The following is a 22,443-nucleotide window of genomic DNA, read 5'->3' on the forward strand; positions in this document are numbered from 1 at the left end:
GTTTGAAATGGGGTGTGATTCATTATTTCGATGTTATTTGATGTGATTTAAAGGCTCGACTAGGTTCGTAATGTGTATTGGAATGTGTTGACATAATTGGTTGAGGTCCCGAGGGCCTCGGGTGTGTTTCGAGTTGGTTTCGGTTCAATTTCCCCATGTTTTTCTATTGCTGATGCTGGTTCTGGTATCCTTCATCACGAACGCGGGGAGGAGATTGCGTTCGCGAATAAGGATTTGGTGCTGGAGGAAATTACTCATCGCGAAAGTGAGGTGTAGGTCGCGAACGCAGTGAGGTTGACTGAGGAAACTACGCGAACGTGAAGGGGAAATCGCGAACGCGTGGAAGAAATGATGAGCTGGGCCTAAGGCCATTTGGCCTACGCGAACGCGAGGGGTCCGGGCAGTTGGCCTTCATGAACGCGACCAGTATGACGCGAACGCGAAGAGAAAATTTTGGTCAGGAACCTTTGGCCTTCGCGAACGCGAAGAAGGGCGGACCTGGGCTGGGCAGAATTAAGCGGGGTTTGAGTTCATTTCACCCATTTTTCACACTGCTTGGGGCAACTTTTGGAGCTTTTGAAGTGGGGATTTCATAATCAAGTATGAGGTAAGTGATTTCTACTAGTTGTGAGTTACATACAAGGATTATACACGGATTTAAACATGAAAAATTTGTAGAAATTTGGGATTTTGAAGAAAAACCTAGAAATTGATATTCTGGGATTTTGACCACGGATTTGGGCATGAAATTGGGAATAAATTATATATTTGAGTTCGTGAGGTTATGGGTAAAGTTTATCTTCGAAAGTTTTCGGAATCCGGGCACGTGGGCCCGAAGGTGATCTTATCAACTTTTCAAACAGAGTTGGAAATTGTTATAAAATGATTAATTATGAGTATTAGAGTATATTTTGATTCGGTTGCGTCATATTTGACTAGTTTTGGAGCAACGGACTTCAGTTTGAGTTGTTAGAGCGGCTTTGGAGTCGGTTATGGAATTTTGGAGTGAGGTAAGTCTCCTTTCTAATCTTGTAAGAGGGAATTAACCCCCTAGGTGAACTAAATTATTGTGTGCTTCTATGTGTGGGGGCTACGTATGCACGGGGTGACGAGAGTCTGTACGTAGCTACTAGTTATGCCTATGTCCGGGTAGTTTTAGGCTCACATCAAGCCTTATTGATATTGTTAGTGATTTATGTTTATTGTTTGTCTTGAGAGGGAGCGAGATTGAGTCTGCTTATTAAATGTTTAGAAAGGAGTCAAAATTGAAGAATTTAGGATTTAAAAGGTTTCATTTGAACTTCGAGATTTCAAAAAGAATCGAGGAGTATTATAATAGCTGAAGAAATCTATGTGTAACCGTGTCGCATGTATGTTTCGCGAGCGGGGTAATTTCCTTAAAAAGCTACAATTTGAATTTTCCTTATTTTGAAAAGAATCAAGAAAGAGATATGATTTTAATAATAAATTTATATTTGACCGCGTCGCAAGTATGATCCGCGAGCGGGGTGATTCTTTAAATTTATACAGCGTCGCATGTATGATTCGCGAGTGGGGTATTTCCTACTACTCTTATGGGATCGGGCCGTTTGCCTCGGCAGGATTTATGTACCACACTCTCATGGGAGCGAGCCGTTCGCCTTAGCAGGTTAATAGATGCATCTATGGTTCGCGTCGTTCGACCCTCGATAGTGCATAGTTTACTTTTATGTTGGACCGGGCCGTATGCGTCGGCATTTCCTATATATATTATCCTCATGGAATCGTGCGTAATATTTGGCATGAGGCCAGTGTATCTGAGGTCTTTCCCTGATTTGAATTATGACAACCTTTTTGATGAGATCCACTATCTCTATATATATGCTCCGGTTAAGGAGGGAACTTGCTAGTTGAGAGCTTGAGTAAATTTGTAAAGAGGGAAATTATACCATGTATTTTATACATGTTTATTTCATACATTAACTCGGTTTCATATTTATTCACTTCTTTACTGTACCTGATATTATTGGACCACTAGTAAGTGTCCGAGTCGATCTCTCGTTACTACTTCTTCGAGGTTAGGTGGGATACTTACTGGTTACGCGTTGATTTACATACTCATACTACTCTTGCTGCACATTTTGTTATGCAGGCACATATATATTATTGGCCTTGTGGGCGAAACGATGTGGTTGATACGAGGACTTAGGTGAGTTGCATTTTGTGAGACGATCCGCAGCCAGCAAAGTCTCCTTCAAAGTATTGTATTTTCTTTTCTGTCCAAATTTGTATTCCAGACAGTTATTGTATTTTATTTTATCTCCTAGTAAATGCTCATGCACTTGTGACACCGGGTTTTGGGATTGATTATGGGAGTTCAGTATTGAAATTGATAAAAATATTATTATTTATTCTGAAAAATCTCATCCTTTACTATTTAATTTGAAGGAAAATATGATTTCAAAAACATTAAAGATGATGACCAAATCTAGTATTTATTGTTGACTTGCCTGAGAGTGGTGTCCGGCTCCATCACGACCTTAATGGATTTTGGGTCGTGACAGAACTGCAGCTTGAAATCTAATAGATCTGGCCATCTCCAGAATGGTTCTGTGCTTCTTCTCAACTACTCCATTCTGTTGAGGGGTGTAAACACAGGAAGTCTGATGGCCAATGCCAAGACCTGACAATAGTTGTTGAAATTCATTGCTGCAGAACTCGCTACCATTATCTATTCTGATTACCTTAACAGTAGTGGAAAACACATTTTGTGTCTTAGTTAAGAAGTCTCTCAAAACCACAATAGTGCCAGACTTGGAATGAATGAGGAACACCCATGTGTATCTAGTGTAGTCATCTATAACAGTAACAAAGTATTTCTTTCCATCATATGTGGGAACTTTATAGGGTTCCCATATGTCACAATGCAATAGATCAAACACAGACTTAGAATTAGTATTTCTTAGCTGAAAAGGTAATTTTGATTGCTTTGCTAATGGACACACAGTGCAATGTGTTACATTCTTCAAGGAACTAAGAGACTTGTGTTTCTTTATAACATCAACATGTGCATGACCTAACCTCATATATATGCCACAAATAAGGAGTTGCAGTACTGATACTAGTGCTAGTAGCTATATGTACACATTTATTATTAGCTGTAGAGCTTGACTTATCCTTGACAAGAAGCCTCCCTTTCAGCAGATAGAGCCCATGATCTTCCTTACCAATCCCTATCACCTAACCATTGTAGAGGTCCTAAAAGACACAAAAATCAGGAAAGAAAGCTACTAAGCACTGTAGTTCCTTGGTGAGTTGAGAGACAGACAAGAGGTTGTACTTAAAGTCAGGTATGTAAAGTACATTACTGATATCCTGATCCTTAAGTACAGTCGAATTCCCTTTATGAGACACTAGGACAGTGGTTCTGTAGGTAAGTAAACTTTGCTTCTTTGTGATGTAGGAATCTATTGATAGCTATTTAACATATGTAGATCTGCTGTCATATGATTTGATGCACCTGTGTCTACTATCCAGTTGTGATTAACATACTCAAACAGTAAGGATATCAAAATACATGTAGATAAAGCTTTGCTAGAGGCTCCTTCCTCAGTTCCTTTGTTAAGCAAGTGCACAATCTGTTGGTATTGCTCCCGAGTGAAGAAGGGTACAAGTATCTTGCCTGGTGCTGGTTGAGGCTGAGTGAAATCTGAATAACCTCCTCTAAACTGTGATGGCTGAGACAGACCAACCTCACCTCTGCATTGTTGACTAACACCTTGTTGTTGACAGCATCCTACTGCATTACAACCTTCTCTTATTGGATAAGATGTACCACTGGCATGATTTGAGTAGATGCCAAGACTAACACCTTTTCTTTTGGACTTGAAATCCGGTGGATACCCAATCAACTTGTAGCAGTTTTCCTTTGTATGTCCCTTGAAGTGACAATATTCACATTGAACTTGACTTTTCTTTTGCCTGTAATTACCAGCTAGTTTAAATTAGCTCCCTGTGTTGTTAGTCACTTTGTTGTTGTAGAGTGCAGTGCTATCTAAACTCTCAGTAACTTGCACTGCTTGAGTGAAATTGGCTAGATTCCTTTGACTCTCCTGATCAACAAGCAGTGAGTATGCTTTATTGATGCTGGGAATATGAGTCATCATCATGATCTGACTTCTAGCCTATGAGTATGACACATTCAGGCCCATAAGGAATTGCAGAAGTATGTGATATTCAAAGCGTTGTGCATACTTCTTAGACTCTGGGCAGGGGCAGCCAAGACATGACATACGTGCATCAAATTCATCCCATAAATCCTTCAACTTAGTGAAGTAATCAGTCACAACCATGGTGCCCTGTGTGTGGGTATGAATTTCTCTATGTAGGTATAATACTCTGGATCCATTAACCTTGTCGAACCTCTCCTTCAAGTCTTCCCACACTTTGTGTGCATCAGAAGCATACAGAATACTGCTCAGAGGACCAGGCCTAACAGAGTTCATAATCCATGATAATACTACAGCATTCACCTTCTCCCATAAATCATGAAGAGCACGATCAAACCTAGACTTAGGAAAGCGACCATCGACAAAACCTAATTTTCTTTTTCCTAGTAAACCAACTCTCATAGCACGACTCTACAATGCATAATTATCTGATCCATTCAATTGGAGAGAAATCAAGGAGCTACCTGAAGTATCAGTTGGTTGAAGGTACAGTGGATGGTTGTGGTCAATGACAGGAAAACTTATGGTTCCAGCAGTGAAGGTACTCGTACCAGTGGCACGAGCGTGTGGAGCTTCAGATAGTGAAGAATTATCCTCAATCGCTATTGCAACAACAGAGTAGCAGCAATTTTTAAACGTCGCTCAAATCTCAAACCCTAGTTTCGATTTGGATCACTTTCAGACACTTCAATACTACAAGAGAGAAGCGTAGTGACTAATTGAATACTGGTGAGCTGACGAGCGATCAAGATCGAGAGCATAGGCTCTGATACCATGTTAGCAGCCATGGCAATGACGGTCACAACTCTGTTACAGCTGATCAATTACGGCCGTGAAGAAGATAGGAGAAAAGAGAATGAAGCCACCGACTATATGAAACTGAGAAAATGAAATCTTGTATTTACTTCAATGAGAGTACAGTGATTATATGCACAACTACAGTATTAACAACCTTCCTAACTAACATTTACCACCTAATTAACTTCTTAACAACTAACTCTACCCATTTAACTTAACTCTAGTATAGTCAGCTTGCTTAACCATAGTCAACAACATCTGCCAGAACATTTTCAAAGGATTATTAAAAAGGTTAAAGTTAAGACAAAAATCAAAAATAGAAAACCAAATACATTTTAAATTATGCATCGTATAATTCTTTTTTTAATGTATCAACATAAGCAAATCATAAGAATTAATTAGGAATTAATAAATCTCAATAGTATAATATCTCCCTTTTAATCCCACCATAATTTTGTCCGCTAATCAAACATCTTATCAATATTTTGATGAGAGCAGCGGCGAAGCCACCTTATCTCAAGTGTTATCAACTGACACCCTTTCGTCAGGAAAATTATTTTATGTAGGCCGGTAAATTTTATTATATATAACTATATGTTGACTTCCCTTGATTTTTTTGCGTGTTTACTTTTTTTATATTTTGACATCCTTTAATGAATACAAAGTATTTGTACGTGAAATCAAATATCATAACCTATTGCATGTGCTTCTCTTTTCAGTGTTGTACTACTGTAATCCTCTTTGATTAATCAATACGTTTTTCTGTACCTAAATTGCAAATAGGCGTGGTGGAGGAAGCTCGTTGTTTTGTACTGCAATATAAAGGGAAGCAACGTTGCTATTTCCTTCATTTTTCCTCTTTTGGTTGACATCGCGATTGACAGTATATTTTCTTGTGCATTTGGAATCAAAAGCATAATACGACTCACCTTCTTCCCCATTCTTTATGTTTCCCAATACATAAATATAACAAAAATCTTCAAAAAAGAAATTCCACTAAAGGCAATACCAAAAATCTTCAAAAAGAAATTCCACTACAGTCAGTACCTATATTAAGAAATCAAATACTCAATAACAAATGAGCCAAATAGTTCGGTGCCTACCCGTGTCTATAAAGCTTCACAACAAATATTTCAGCTCCCAAATTCAACGTTTCATACTTCATACTAACAAGAATATATAATTGCAAGTCCCAATTTTAAAAGCATATTACACTTGAAGCTGCAATAATTAAAGATACTACATGTATTAGTATACCAATCAGCATTACATCAATTGACCATGTTTCAGAATCAATCTCACTCCTTCTTCTTCTTCTTCTTCTTCTTCTTGTCTCTTCTTTTTCTTTCTCTGTTTTTCTCCTCAGTTAAATCCAGTGCAAATGATGACGCTCCGTCTTATGCATATTGTCCTAAACATAACTGCAGTGGAGTTGAAGTTTCATATCCTTTCTGGAGGCTTGACAATTACAACGCAACCGCTCCTCAGTACTGTGGTTACCCTGGATTTGGCATCAGCTGCTCTATTTCTCATTCTCAACCATATCCTATTCTTCACCTTCCGGGTGATGCTTTCTACGTTAAAAATATAGATTATGAAACCAATTCCCTCACTCTAGTGGACATTGATGTTTTCGACGTGCCATGTCCCAGAGCACGTCACAATCTTACTTTAGAGCACTTGCCTTTGGATTATTCGGATTCCGATCTGAAACTTACATTTTATTTCAATTGTACAAAATCTCTACCTCAAGCTTATCCCGCGGAGTGCTTAATAAAATCAGGTGGAAAAGCATCTTATTTCTATGTTGGGGAAATCAGTGAGCCGGAAGATTTGAACTGGATTGGGATTTGTGAGGAGAAAGTGGTGGCGACGGTGACGGAGAGGGGAAGCTTCCAGAACAATGATTGGATCGGAGGATTTGGTGGGGCCATGGGCGAGGGTTTCTTGCTGGACTGGCGGAGCGCGTCGGAGTGCGGCAAGTGTGAGGACTCACACGGGCGGTGTGGTTTCAACAATTCAACCCAGAATCTCTTGTGCTTTTGCAAAGATGGTACCGTTAAGTTTGATCATTGCAAAGGTACGCCCAACTTTATTTTTATCAACTTCACTAATAGTACTATTTATCTTGCATTTAGAAAATTGCAAAAACCAACTAACTACTAAGATTCTATATTTACAATCAAATTGAATGTCGAGTTTATATATGCATGAAACAACTTGCAGTATCACTTTAGCTTATTGATACACTGAGAACTTTTTGCTTCTTAGATATTCTATATAAGAAAGATCATTCCACAACTCATTATTTTTCGGTTTATTCACCTAATTTTTGAAACTCACTGGATTGATTAACTACACAGAATTCACTAAATGGGGAAGCATTTCCAACGAGAGATTTCTCCATTCCAAGACATTTACTAAAAAGTGAAAGAATTACATCTATCCCACCACATTCCTTTATTATAAATCGGGAGGTATTGATACCGAATCAATCCTTTAAATCTGGCTTAAAGGCTGGTGTTAGTCAAGACTCAAGAGGGATTCCACAAACCATATTAAAAAAAGAAGAATCACTGTCCGTCCTGCACAAGAATATTGATGCAAAGGTTAGCTTGTATCACTTATTTTTCCCAACTACTAATTTAAAATGTTATCTGATCCAAAAAGTCCAATCTTCTGATTTTTGGCATACGCGTTTATTCATTAGGAGTATCTTTATCTTATTCTATACGCCAATGGTATCGGGTTTCGTTGAGCAGCTGATGTTAGGATTTGACTCTTAACATTTTACCATTTCTATTCTCTACCTGCTTTGAATTCAAAGTACAACTTTGCGTTGTTTATTCACTATTTACTTTTTCTAGACATATGTATGCATTATACATTGACTATACATGTTTATACATATATAATGCACAAATTATATATTTCATATATTATATCTACACCAGCTATTTTTAACTTAAGTGGTTAGGTGAACGCCTATTTGAGTTAATTCTTCTCGAATAATCCACAAAGAGAGCCCAAAATGAAGGGAATCTTTTGCAAATACTCACTCATCACAAACTATTTACCCAAACACATTAAGTTTTCTCCCTACCCATTTTTTTTAGCCAAGCCGAACCAAACCAAACCGAACCAAGCCAAGCCGTGCCGAGCAGAGCCAAATCAAGCTAAGCTAGGTTAGGTAAATAGTTTTAACTGGATAGATATATATCATAAATAGTTTTCAAATAGGTAGAGAAGGATAATTATTTTAAATTCAATGGGTATTTTGTATAAATCTCCCCAAAATGAACCCAGTAGGCAGTGTAGCTAAAAGGCCCATTAAAGGTTGGCCTAGCCCAACTGTTTTTGGCCATACACATTTTTTGCTTTTCTCCGGAAAATATTTTAAAATACGTGTTTGCCTATAAAAATTTGTAAGTTTTTGAAACATTTTCGAAAATAAATTTTTCAAAAACCAAAAATTTCAAGTTTTCCGGAAAATCCTTTTTTTCCCTACTTACAAAACTTTAATTTTTTTTCATTCAAATATAACTTCAATTTCCAGATTAAAAATTCTACTTAGAAAACTTTTTTGGCATCTATGGCCAAGCGCATACTTAGAGCCCGTTTGGACATAAAAACTTTTTTATTTTTTTCGAATTCTTTTTTGTTTTTTTTCCGAAATAAGTGTTTGACCATAAAAATTTTAATTTTCGTTTAAAGATAAATTTTTGAAAATTTGAAAAACTACAAAAAACTATTTTTTAAAATTTTAACTCAGATCATTCACAAACCTTCACAAAACAATCCAAAATTATATTTATATCCAAACACAAACTCTAATTTTTAATATTATATTCCCCTAGAATTCTTTTTCACTTTTTTTGAAATTTTACAATTCTTATGTCCAAACGCCCAATTAGTGACCTTCTGATACCTATGATGTTTCTTTTCTGTTCTTTTGGAATTTTTCCTCTTTTCCACGTAATTGGAATATGTAATAAACTGGTTTGTCTTCTTCGTTGAAATAAGCAAGTTCTGCCTGTTTCGTAAACACTCCATGACTCCAATCTAGAGATTATTCTTTCACGACCTAGTTCAGGTAGCTATTCTTTTCTGAAAGTTTCTTTTTAAGGACAGATCCATTAGAAGCAGGGAAGAAAATTAGAAAAGATGAGAACATTTTGCGAATTAAAATATTATACTAAAGTGATACAGGGCGACCCAAAAGAAAATTCGAAAGGAAAACCCTCTTTGTAGACGAGACTCGGGGTCTAAAAAAGCCCTCTCCTTTTTTATTATTTATCTCCTATTCTTTCTGCTAAGATGTAGATTGTGACTATCCGCTGCACTGAAAATACCCATTAGGTTCACATGGCACAAAAAAAGAAAAAAGAAAAAAAACCCTTAATAATATAGACGCATTAGACAATGGTCATCAGGTGCAGTCAGCTCATGAATATAGACTTTTTTAGAAAACTAATTCAAAGTTTTAGTAGGAAATTTAGGATTTGATATTTGTTAGTTTATTTATTTCATGTCTAAATATGATTTGTAGTTAGAATTAATATAGGAATAAGTTTTTCCATTTTTAATTGAAATATGTTTCATACTATTATAAATATGGATATTAATAGTTTATTTTATGTGTGAAGAAAATAAAGAATTATGGAGATCGTTCATAAATTTATAAGTAAAATATTTTCCATCTTAAGCGAGAATTTTCATAGGCATACGTTTTTTTTTCCTGTCCACATTAGTATTGCCGCCCGCCCTTTTCCTATCTTTTTATTGTTAAATTAGCTTTATCATCTAGAACTGCATTTACAGTCTCGGGTGAAAGTTTCAAGGCAATTGCATGGAAAGCTACCAATAAGACTGGCATAAAATATCTATGCCTTTTTATTCGTTTGAAATTTCTCCTTCTAGTTGTGAACAAGAACCTTATTTTCCTCCAATTTTCTTAAGTTGAAAGCGAATTTTCTACAATAATCACTGGAAAAGTCATAAAAGGAGCAGCCATTTCTTTGTTTACCATAATAATACTCAAGTATGACATTTTTTGTTAGTCAAAACTGGATTAACTTTGACTTTTGGACGACATTTCAATTGAATCATATATTTTACCGATCTTCTCTAATACCAAAGTATTCTCCAGCCAACCAAGTCTATCATTGATGAGTTCTCACAAATGCATGCTCAAAGCTTCCGTCTTCCTCTGCTTCATTCCATCATCACCTTCATATTCTTCTTGATCACTTCCTCACTATCTTATGGCCAAGAAAATAAACAGCATACCATTTGTAATAGCACCTACAGCTGTGGGAATATTCGGAACATCGGCTTCCCTTTCTGGGGTGGTGATCGACCTCAAGAATGTGGTTTTCCACAATTCGAGCTTGAATGTGAAGCCAACCATAATCCCGTTATGAAGATTGACAATCATGATTTCCGTGTACTTGACATTAATGGAGAAAAGCAAACCATGAGAATTGCACGTAATGATCTTGAAGAAGACATTTGTCCTGATAGATTTGGTAACACTACCTTGAATGATGCTCTTTTCCGCTATGTTCCTGACTTGCAACCCTTCGTCCTGTTCTATGATTGTCCTTTCGATATACCTTCAGAATGGAAAAAGTTCTCCTTTAGCTGCAATATCAATGGAAACTCTAGTCTTGGTTTCTATCCAGATGAGTCATTTTCATCATTCTGGGGCCCAAGGTACCCGAGATGTGAGCATAAGGTCATGGTTCCTGTTGTGATGAAGGCATTTGAGCAGTTCAAGAACGAAGGAAGTACGAAGATATTGGAGCTATTGAAGCAAGGGTTTGATGTGGTGTATAACAAAAGCACAGAATGTATAGTTTGTGAGAAGTCAGGCGGGTTATGTTGGTCAGAGACAAATCTTACGGAGCCAACGTGCCTTTGTAGGGATCAAACTTATTCCTATCACTGTGGTTATGTAACAGATCAAGGTGCGTTCCATCTCCCTAATCTAACTCACTCTGTTTGCCAAAATTAGTTGAATCTAACTGGTAGCCCATAGTCTTCAACTGTCAAAGAAGCTCCAGAAAGGGAGAATAGGCTGGCATATGGTCGAGTATTTTGGCCCAGACAGACATATCTAAATTGAATAGTCCATTCAAAATATTTTTCCCCATATTTTGGTGGGAAACTTCCAATTCGTTTCACGCCTTTCTAATTTATTTCATCCCTTGTAACATTTGTTGGGGCATTTTTTATCAAGTTTGTGAAGCCCAAACAATAAAATATAGTTACAGATTTCCCAGCACAAGCCATTTTTGCTGATGCCTGTTCTGAGATCTAGTAGTATTAGCCAGCAGCAAGTTTTGTTTTAGCCTCACCCGGCGAGATAGGGATATCAAAATTGGTGAACGGTGGAGATGACAATACATCTATAGAAAGAGAAATTCACCTATGATATGTGATAGAATTGCCAGGAAAAAGAACAGATTGAAATTGATTAACTCATATATTCTTGGAAAAGGTCTCCTTCAGGGTATTCTTTTAGTGCGTTCCTAAAGCGCATATGGACGGGATGACTAAATAAAACAACTTCTACCCTCTCTGTTTCCACGCATTCGCTCCTACCAAGCAGAGATTTGATACTTCACGAATTTCCTGTTCTTTCTACTTGTTCTTTTCTAATTTGTAATTGAAATGTCTCAGCTTTTGGCCCCATCTCGACTCTTTGACTCTCTTAGCCAGTAGGTGGTGAAGTTGGACATTTGGCATTTGTAAGAAATGCAACTTTTTCTCACTTTTTCACCCGAATTTCTTTATATTCTATCATTTTAACCTGACTTAGGATTCAGGCTTTTCTAAATATTGTTTTTACAACAGTTATTTTCCATGTTTCCTTCTATTATCTGTATTGCTTGTTAAGATTCCTTCATTAATACACTAAGGAGGGGACAGATCATAAAAGACATAGAAATCTGATGAAGCAGCCTAGGTCCAACAACATCTCCTCTTCTCCTATGACTGTACCCAACCTTGTAAAAGGAAAACATATGTTGTAAATTGCGCCAGTAACACTGTCATCAATCATTCTTTTCCAGTTTTTCATAGTGAGTTTCTAGAGCACTATAACTATGCAGTAGAATCATGTCAGCACCCTGTTTATGCGAAAATGAATTACCCACAACTTCTGCAAAAGAGAATGAGGCTAAAATGTTGAGATTGCTTGAATAGCATAGAGCAATGTGGTGCTCGAATAACGAATCTAACCTCAAAGCAGAACACGTCATGTTTAATCTAGAAACTTAAAGTCCAATTCCACGTTTGACTATGTAATCCAAAACGGAGTAGAAAAAAACTACCTTATTCCTTCATAGATAAGAAACAGTAAGGTGATAGCAGTTGATTTATTATACTACAGGAGATTCTTTATTGTGGTTCTGTATCATTTCATCACTTGTTTATGTTTACATTACAGGCAATAAAAGAGATATCAGAGTGAAGGCTGCCGTAGGTAACTGTCCTTTGACCTTGTTCATCTTGTTATTGTCCTTCTCTTCAACAACGATCTCGAACTTCCTGGTCACATATTTCTCTCTTTCAGGTGTAAGTGCAGCTGCATTAACTGCCTTTTTGGCATGTGTAATTTTCTTTCTCTATCGTCGTCGACAGAAGAAAAGTGACGCTGGTTCATCTTTGATCTCCAGTAGCATCCTTTCTTATCCCTCCTCAATAACGGACCCTGAAAAGGCTTCACACTATTTTGGAATTCACGTATTTGACTACAATGAACTGCAAGAAGCCACAAGCAATTTTGATTCCAACAAAGAGCTAGGAGAAGGTGGCTTTGGCACAGTATACAAAGGTAAAATAATTATCTTGAAGTGATCTTCTTTTCACTACCAACCTGCTACTAAACCTAAATATTTTATCCGAATCATTAACCATCTGGTTGTACATGATATGTTACAGGTAAACTTCGAGATGGACGTGTTGTTGCCGTAAAACGTTTATATGAGAACAACTACAAGAGGGTTGAGCAATTCCGTAATGAAGTCAAACTCCTCACACGCTTGCACCATCGAAATCTAGTTACCCTTTATGGATGCACATCTCGCCATAGCCGCGAGCTTCTTCTTGTGTATGAATATATTCCCAATGGCACAGTTGCTGATCATCTTCATGGAGAACACACTAAGCCTGGATCGCTTTCATGGAATACACGAATGAGCATTGCCGTAGAAACGGCAAGTGCACTAACCTATCTCCACAATTCAGATGTCATTCACAGAGATGTAAAAACTAACAATATCCTCCTAGACAATAATTTCTGCGTCAAAGTAGCAGATTTTGGCTTGTCTCGGCTTTTCCCAACTGATGCTACTCACGTCTCAACAGCTCCACAGGGTACCCCTGGATATGTTGATCCCCAGTATCACGAATGCTATCAACTCACCAGTAAAAGTGATGTGTATAGTTTCGGGGTGGTACTAATCGAGCTTATATCCTCCCTACCAGCTGTTGATATCTCTAGGCATCGATATGAAATAAATCTGTCAAATATGGCAATTAACAAGATTCAGAGCAATGCATTACATGAGTTGGCTGATCCAAGTCTTGGTTTTGATTCCAATGAGAAGGTAAAGTTGATGATCACTGCCGTGGCAGAGTTGGCTTTCCAGTGTTTACAGAATGACAGGGATTTGAGACCATCCATGCAAGAGGTTTTGAAGTCTCTACTGGGAATTCAGAGTATGGACAAAGCTGCAGGAGAAACAAAGAAAGCAAGTCCTGGTGATGATTCTGGGCTGTTGAAGAATAACGCTTTATCTCTCTCACCCGATTCAGTTATTGCAAAATGGACTAGCAGTAGCAGGTCAACAACATCTACTTCTAGTACTGGCTAAGTTTATGCCCTCACCTTGTCTAGTTTGTGGTTTTCTTGACGGTGATACCTGAGCACTTGCTCTTTTGACTGCCAAATTTTTGAAATTTGACGTCTTTTTAAAATTAATTTGGACCTTCTTTATCTTAAAGCGGATGTACATATCTGGTATGCAGCACTTTAAATTTAACAATCCTAATTCAATTCATTTCTTAAATTCTTTAAGTAAATGGTATAGATACTTCTTAATTGGTTATCTTTGCCATAGCAGATTATGAGTGAGTTTTGCCAGGATGATTAATCAGAGTACATTTTGTCTGGCATAGCAGGATATTGATATTAAATCTAAATGTATTGATCAGAGTACATTAAGCTGCAAAATTGTCCATTAAAGTGAGCTACTACAAAGGACCAATTTAGGAAAAAGATGTCAACTTCGCTGAAGGAAACTTTACTGCAAGATTAATATCCTTAGACAGTAGTGTTCAATATCAGTATGTCTTTTCTACTTTGTTACTAGTAATTTTCTTCCAATTAGCTTAGAATTAATCTTTCATTGATTTCAAAACCATAAAGTAACTACGATATCAATTAGTTACATTACAAAGGAATAAACGACTTATGCTATTAGCGATCCGATTCTTAGTTATCTTACCAAATAATAATATCAACATGAAGATTCTACCTATGTTTACCGAGTAAGGCACCAGATAGAGAATATAGGTACCTTCACCCATACGAATTTGTATAACGCTTTTGCTTCACGTAAAGTCTATTTTTCACCGTTCTCTTCATATATAAGGTTTTAAATTTTTCCTTTGGTTGTGGTTTATACAGAAACTTCACGTAAAACCTCATTTGAGAGATTTAAAATGATATCTGCTTTTGCCCTTTTATCTATGACGGCAAACTCCTCATCCGTCATTTTATCCGGCTTCTTCTCCTTTCCTTGCAACGCCAAGTCTAAGCCATCCTTAATTAAGATAGCTTCCATCTTTAATTGTCACATTCCGAAGTTTGCACTTCGGCCAAATTTCTCAACATAGGTCTTTGTTAGAGTCATTTTGGTTATTGAAACTAACCCGGTTAGATCCGGCTCTGATACCAATTTGTTAGGATTGGGAACCCGGGTAATGCGAAATTTAGTCAAACAACGGTATAATGACAATAACAAAGACAATGGAAGTTGATAACAACGGTAATTAAAGCAGATAAAGAAGACACCAATTTAACGTGGTTCGGTTAGTGTGACCTACGTCCACAAACGGAGAGGAGCAATTTTACTATAACAATAAGAGTACAAAATTAGAGTAAACACTCTAATTAATCTCAAATACCCTAACAGAATAACCGCACAAGATCACTCCAAAGAAAGGGTCCACACAAGTGCTTCCCAACACTAACTCTCATACAAAACACTCTTAATAAAGGAGGAAAGGAAGAAACAAGAAATGAAGATTCAAATCTTGTTGGTGTGTCTAAAATGAACTAATGACCTTCCCTTTTATAGGCAAAAACGTCTTTGCCTCTTAGGTGTAAAAGAAGAGATACAACTTGTGCAAATAATTTCCACCACACAATGCAATATTTTTGGGTCCTAAAGAATATTACCAACAAAGTTTACACTTTGCAAAGATGCCTATGCTTATGTGAGATGGACTCCATTAGCCAAAATATTGGCTATAATTATAAATCTCCACCTAGGCCTAATTTTGGTTGATATAGTAAGTTTGCTCCACCTTCTCCGCAAAAGCCCCAATGGGCATATGTCAAAATTTAATGCCATCAAAATCAGATAAGTTGTCTAATACCGAAACTGTAGTATGTCCTATAACAGTGGAGCCCAATAAAGTATACAACGAATCAGATCTCTGTGCTTTCATGATCACAAGAGCACCTTGAAAACATTTCAGAACTCCACCTTCACCAGTGAATTTGCACCCAAGGGATTCTAAAGTGCCCAAAGATATGAGATTTTTCTTCAACTCAGGAACATATCTAACATGAGTGAGAGTTCTCACTACACCATCGTGCATTCTAATCCGAATTGTACCTTTGCCAACAACGTTACAAGTAACATTGCTACCCAATTGGACAACTCCACCTGCAACTGAATCATATGTAGTAAACAAGTTCTTGCTAGGACACATATGATATGATGGAATCTAAAATCCACTCATTGTCAAATATGAAACTAGTTTCAGTTGCTAAAAATATAGTTCCCTCAATCTCATCAGTTGCTACACTAGCTTCGGCGGTGTCGGTATTTTTGTGCTCATTTTTTCTTTCTTTATGCTTTTCTTTATTTTTCAGTTTATAGCATTAAGAGATAATGTGACCTTTCTTATGACAATAACGACACTCCAAATTATTGTATCTGGATATGGAGTCGAATTTGCCCCTAACAAACAAGCCAACTTCCGCTGGAGTTCCACTAGCTTCCCTAGAAATATCACTATCTATATGTTCTTTTGATTTTAAGATAGAATTAATATCCTTATAAGAGATATTATCCTTTGCATAAAGCATAGTATCTACCTCTTATATGCTTAAAAGATGGGGGTAGAGGCAGTAACACAGCTTGATCCTCATCTTTAATTTCAGCATCTATATTACTCAAATCCATAAGAATGGAATCAAAGGTATCAAGATGAGAGAGAGTAGAGGTACCTTCACCCATACGAATTGTATAAAGCTTCTGCTTCAGGTAAAGTCTATTTTCCACCGTCCTCTTCATATATAAGGTTTTCAAATCTTCTCACATGCCTTTAGTTGTAGTTTCTACAGAAATTTCACGTAAAACCTCATTTGAGAGATTTAAAATGATACTTGTTTTTGCCCTTTTGTCTATGACGGCAAACTCCTCATCCGTCATTTTATCCGGCTTCTTCTCCTTTCCTTGCAACGCCAAGTCTAAACCATCCTGAATTAGGATAGCTTTCATCTTTAATTGTCACATTCCGAAGTTTGCACTTTTGGTCAAATTTCTCAACATAAGCCTTTTTCTAGAGTCATTTTGGCTATTAAAACTAACCCGGTTAGATCCAGCTCTGATACCAATTTGTTAGGATTGGGAACCCGGGTAGTGTGAAATTTAGCCAAACAACGGTATAATGACAATAACAAAGATAATGGAAGTTGATAACAACGGCAATTAAAGCAGATAAAGAAGACACCAATTTAACGTGGTTCGGTCAGTGTGACCTACGTCCAGAAGCGGAGAAGAGCAATTTTACTATAACAATAAGAGTATAAAATTAGAGTAAACACTCTAATTAATCCCAAATACCATAAGAGAATAACCTCACAAGATCACTCCAGAGAAAGGGTTCACACAAGTGCTTCCCAACATTAACTCTCATACAAAACACTCTTAATAAAGGAGGAAAGGAAGAAACAAGAAATGAAGACTCAAGTCTTGTTGGTATGTCTAAAATGAACTAATGACCTTCCCTTTTATAGGCAAAAAAGTTTTGTGCAAATGATGTCCAACACACAATGCAATATTTTTAGGTCCCAAAAAATATTGTCAACAAAGTCTACACTTTGCAAAGATACTTATGCTAGATGGACTCCATTAGCCAAAATATTATCCATAATTACACTCTTTATCATAAAGACTTTATGAGATCATAGGGAGAGATTAATTCAGTAATGATTTTAACATTCTCTAATTATGTGAGAAATCGCCTTTACCATCATCAACTCAGTTGACCGAAGACATCGAATTGCTTCAAAAAATGGTATAGCGAACTAAACTCACTTGTTTTAACAATTTCAGCATTTTTAAATATCTTTTTAAAGTATTCAATCACCTAAACTACTTGATATCTTGAGGTAACTTATAAAGTGAGCTTAGCTTCTTAAAAATGGTTTAACTAAGAGCGAGCTCCCTCAATCCCGCTTTCAAATTGTTTAGTTAACCTCCAAGCAGCTTTCATATTTTTGGGGAATGTACATTTTTAGGTGAACTTATTAGAGAAATGTACATTTTTTGTCATTCCCAAAAATATTAGTGATATATATATTATACACAATTACTTCCGGCCGACGGACAAATTTATTATTTCATTTACATTACAAACCCTAATTCAAGGGGCATATTGCCTTATTTAAAGGTTACACATCAAGCAATAGAAAGGTTTCACTCGAATATAGTACTTTACCTTGAGGTAAAAGAAACAAAAAAATTACCCTTACAACACTGATTACTGATACAATTCATGCTATTACACAGCTCTACACTGGATCGTAATTACTAATAAACTTACATTCTTCTAGAATGCAAGAGTAAATTTTAACAAATACTAATAAACTTATCGAGAATGCGAGAGTAAAGTTTAAACGACAAAAATCCAAAAAAATAAAAAAGACTTTGGCGTCAAGGCCCTCTTCAAGTCAACCCCCACCCCTATATAAATAAATCCTTAAAAAAAATAAAGAATTACTCATATCTTCACATTAGGTGTTTACATAAATTCAACAAATATAGATTAAACTATATAGCCTATATACACCTATATTTAATTTACAGGATTTTCCGAGCTTAACGGGTGCTAGTTACCCCCTAGATTCCACATGAGTCCGCCTCTGCTTGTGAGATGCGTCTTCTGTAAACTTGTGAGTGTTAGAAAAAAAAATGAAATGGGACAAGTTTCAATAGTGACTTGAAGAAAGGGTGTTAGGAAGTCAACACATAATTATGTACTTCACCAGCAACTTCTCTCAAACTTTTTTTGGGGGGTCAACGTATTTTAAGTTGTATAAGGGTGTAAAATAAAGAAGATATATGTAGATGCATAATCAAATAACTAATTGCATTTGTTCATTCAGCTAAATTGATCAACAACCGCTACAATAAAACTTCCAGATTTGAAGTTAAAACAAAAAACAAAGAAAAAAAACAGACTTCTACTATTGCCAAACCACGCATCTTTTACAAAGGGGTTGGCGCGACCTCTACAACATTTTGTTGTTCCTACACACTATGTACATGAACGTGATGCATAAATTTCATCCCTTTCGTGTTTGTTTTCTAGAAGAATGTAACTTCTGTACTGATATTATAAAATAAAAACAGTTTAACTCGGTTCTTCATTATCAGAAACCACCATTATCAGCAGGGGGCCAAATGTAGCTAGAACTAACAATCCAATCATTGTTGTATTCAACTAATTGTTCTGATGCATCTGGCAAAGTTGCGTTCAGTTGATACGATCGCAGCATTGTCGGCTGCTGATAAAGAACATTCGGATATTGATCTACCACTGTTTCTCCTGTTCATATCAGAAATCATTACTATATTATGGTAACCAACAAACCGTACTAAAATATAGAGCAAAGAGCGTTGACTGTTACTATTAATTCCAAAAACTTGAACTTTTCGAAAAGGAACTCTTTATATATACTACAATCTTTAGAAAGTACAACTAAATTAAAAGCAACTTTTTTGTGCATGGGTGGGCATGTAATATGATATTAAGGTACGAATTAGACATAGAAAAAATGCATATAAAAAGTACCTTGAGTTAGCAGTGCTGGCTCATTCACCCTACCATCAACTTCTTCTAAGGAACTCCAATTGGCGTAAGCCTCCTTCACCAAATTCTGAATATATCCCTAAAAATACCATGGTATATATGTTATTAAAACTGTTTAAGTTAAAATATACAGTATCTCAAAGTGAAAATTAGATAAGTTAATATGTTACCCTTTGAATTCCAGTTAGGTCACGATTTGCACAAATCTGCCCATCAACGATTGCCCTAACAACTTGACATATTGGACTAAGAAAGAGAGTGTAGTTTGCTCCACTGGCCATATATAACTTAGATCCCTTCTCACAAGTATTTGCATGTTTGTATGTCGCATCCCAAATTTTGTCAGACATTCCACTTCCTAGTATCTGTGTAATCATAAACAATTAGTTGCTTTATAAAAAGATTCTTTTTCATATGTAATTTAGATTTGTTTATCTCATTTTTTTCAGGAGCATATTAACCAATCAAAGGAATATTCTTGTGAAGTCACAGTAGAGGCTTACAGTTCTAAGCTTCGGTGTGTCAACAGTGGCCAACTTCAAGAAATCCTGTACAGTGTTGATTCTATTTGAAGACAGCTTCTTATGAAAAGTTCCATCTTTTCCAATCTTCTCAAGCCGCCACACTTCATCTCCTAGTGCTGGTGGGTAATGTTTCTTGTACACTGTAATATATTACATATCAAATTTTTGAGTTCAATTAAAAAATATTACAACACTAAATGATAACTACAACTAATAATCAGCAAAAACGAAACTAAAAATCCGAAAAATGAAACAGATTACAGGTTACACTTGGAATAATGAGTCATCGATGCTTGTCGAGTTAAAATATTAGTTTTGACTACTAAAAAATATAATGAAAAGAGAAATAGCTTACATTCTCCGCGGTGATCTTTAACCCTAAAAGATTCAGTAATGGCTTCTGTAATCCGAACAGTAGTTTCACTTGTTCCAATTTGAACCAATTTTGCACCAAGCCTAAATCTCCCGCTCCGAATCCAGCTCGAATTATCAGTAAATTCAATTTCTCCAACAGAAACGACGCCGTCACGCATGGTGAAATTGAGTTCACCAGCAATCAATGGCCTCCTTCCAGTTCTCTCCTTAACGATGCTTTTGTTAAATTCCTCATGAGTCCAGCTTGTTTGATCATTTTGTTTTGAAAGGAAATCTCCGTCTAGTACGACGATTTCCAGTTTGATAGGATAAGGTAGAGCCGTCGGAACCATGCCTTCGCCGCTTGTATCCACCAGAAGAATTTGGAGATTGTGGCCGTCGCCAGCGACAATTTTGCTGCCGGTGAAAATTGGTGCAGAGAGTTTTTTGCTGAAAGTGAGGCGAAGATTTGATGGTTCTAAAGCTTTGATTCTTAGTGAAGGAGATCTCGTTATGGTACGACATGAGTAACGCTTTAATCCACTTTCCACCTCTTCATTAACCTGTAAATTTAATTTCACCAATAAAGTTTAATTACTTTAACATGATAAAAAAAAATTAATAAATTTAGCGTAACAATGATAAACACAACAAAAACTCTGAATCTAGCTATGAACTTCGTCGCTAAATATAGCGATCTCGTATTAAAATTAACTCGTACCACTCGACGGAGCATAGGTTCCAAGGCCGAAGAGACATTATCTAAGAATTTCACCATCACCACTTCTTTAATGACACTACAAAATAACGAAAAAAAAAGGGTAAGTTAGATTTCAATATTAGAAAGGAAATTAAAAGTAATGATCTATGATAAGGGAACATACGAAGCAAAAGAAGGTGTAGTTCTCATGCGTTTGTAATTTGGCTGGTTTGGGTCGGTATCGGAATCGTCAAAAAACCGTTTAGCAGCCATTTCTGTTTTGAGTAAAATAAAATGTGATAAGCTCAAGATTTTTTAGCACAAACACTGCTAAAAGTGGAGGTTAGAGGTGATGAGAGATGGGGAAAAGTAGGTGGATATGAAGAGCTAAAAGAGTAGTATAGTTATATATAAAGGGATAGGAGCCTGGCTTTTCTAAACTGAAAAGTGGAGAATAAATTAATAGGAGAGGGTTATTTGTAATATTAATGGTTTAATTGGGTAATTAGAGAAGCTTCGTGGAATGAAGAAAGAAAGAGCTAGGCAAGAGAGGTTCCCAATGACCTAAGGCTGCCTGATGTAACGACTTTAACGTCAAGGCCCTCTTCAAGTCAACCCCCATATAAATCTAGACACACACACACACTAAAAAATGGTATCTTTATGTTAACACAAATTCAATAAATACATGATACGAGAGAATATGTTTTTTAACAGATTCTGATTACTTAACCATGATTCTTTAATTGTATATATTTTCATCTCAAGACGCTAAATTATCTTAACTATGATAATCTAATGTAATTTAATTAAGCACTAAATATGAGTAAGTATTTGGTACGGGAAAAAAACTTACTCACGTTTTGTGCTCACACTATTCACCCGCAAAGAAATCAAGAAACAGTATACATGGAAGACAAAACCCAAATCAACAGATTAAAGCAATAGAAATATATTCTCTATATTCATTTTTAATTGTTCATTTTTTTTACTTTGCACTCCCTTCAAGAAAAAAAATAAAATATGTATTTTACAATTTTACCCATAATAATGATAACATTTCAAAAAATACATTTGAAAATAATTTGAGGAATGAGTAATTAATGATAAGGGTAAAACAAGAAAAAAAAATTATCTTCTTTTTTATTTGCTAAAATAGACAAGTAAGATTAAAAATATGCTTTTAGTATCGTGGACGACTAAAAGTAAACGGAGTGAGTACTTTCAATTTCTTAAACATCCTTAGAGAGGGAACAAAGAGGAGTTAAAATTTATCTAGACAAGAGGAATAATATGTACGCAAACGTTCCTGTATGAATCTTAATTTCCTCATTCCCAATAAAAAGAATTATTTCCTTCATTTTATTGACTTTACTCACCATATATAAAGAACTCTCCAAAACTTCCCAATTAACAATTGAGACTAAAGCAAAAAAGCATAGATCCGGACAAGAAACTA

General features: G+C 36.2%; 2 protein-coding genes across 4 annotated transcripts; one reads left to right on the forward strand and one right to left on the reverse strand.

Moving 5' to 3' along the window:
- The first annotated feature begins 5,964 nt into the window (after positions 1–5,964).
- LOC104096837 (LEAF RUST 10 DISEASE-RESISTANCE LOCUS RECEPTOR-LIKE PROTEIN KINASE-like 1.2) lies at positions 5,965–14,115 on the forward strand. 3 transcript variants are annotated; one of them, XM_033656297.2, is made up of 6 exons: positions 6,766–7,086; positions 7,370–7,615; positions 10,156–10,975; positions 12,460–12,495; positions 12,586–12,846; positions 12,954–14,115. In XM_033656297.2, the coding sequence occupies exons 1-6, from the start codon at positions 6,910–6,912 to the stop codon at positions 13,886–13,888; spliced, it is 2,475 nt and encodes an 824-aa protein (XP_033512188.2). In that variant the 5' UTR covers positions 6,766–6,909; the 3' UTR covers positions 13,889–14,115. The 3 variants fall into 3 exon arrangements, with proteins under 3 accessions (XP_009601566.1, XP_033512188.2, XP_009601565.2); XM_009603270.4 differs by lacking the exon at positions 7,370–7,615; XM_009603271.4 differs by lacking the exons at positions 7,370–7,615; positions 10,156–10,975 and having other exon boundaries at positions 5,965–7,086.
- Positions 14,116–18,662: 4,547 nt separating this feature from the next.
- On the reverse strand, positions 18,663–21,410 carry LOC104096838 (protein SAR DEFICIENT 1-like). The gene is made up of 7 exons (XM_009603273.4): positions 21,169–21,410; positions 21,006–21,081; positions 20,286–20,847; positions 19,910–20,070; positions 19,577–19,771; positions 19,389–19,485; positions 18,663–19,142 (listed from the first exon to the last, which is right to left on the reverse strand). Exons 1-7 carry the CDS (start codon positions 21,255–21,257, stop codon positions 18,967–18,969), a joined length of 1,356 nt encoding a protein of 451 aa, XP_009601568.1. The 5' UTR covers positions 21,258–21,410; the 3' UTR covers positions 18,663–18,966.
- Positions 21,411–22,443: the final 1,033 nt, after the last annotated feature.

Source organism: Nicotiana tomentosiformis, chromosome 3 (assembly GCF_000390325.3).
Source record: "Nicotiana tomentosiformis chromosome 3, ASM39032v3, whole genome shotgun sequence".
NCBI classification, from domain to species: domain Eukaryota; kingdom Viridiplantae; phylum Streptophyta; class Magnoliopsida; order Solanales; family Solanaceae; genus Nicotiana; species Nicotiana tomentosiformis.

Coding starts and splice junctions, on each gene's coding strand:
- LOC104096837 (XM_033656297.2), top strand. CDS start 6,910: ATGATTGGATCGGAGGATTTGGTGGGGCCATGGGCGAGGGTTTCTTGC. Junction 10,976..12,459: donor TGGTTATGTAACAGATCAAG/GTGCGTTCCATC, acceptor TTTACATTACAG/GCAATAAAAGAGATATCAGA. Junction 12,847..12,953: donor CTTTGGCACAGTATACAAAG/GTAAAATAATTA, acceptor GATATGTTACAG/GTAAACTTCGAGATGGACGT.
- LOC104096838 (XM_009603273.4), bottom strand. CDS start 21,257: ATGGCTGCTAAACGGTTTTTTGACGATTCCGATACCGACCCAAACCAG. Junction 20,071..20,285: donor TAAAGATCACCGCGGAGAAT/GTAAGCTATTTC, acceptor AATATATTACAG/TGTACAAGAAACATTACCCA. Junction 19,772..19,909: donor ACACACCGAAGCTTAGAACT/GTAAGCCTCTAC, acceptor ATGATTACACAG/ATACTAGGAAGTGGAATGTC.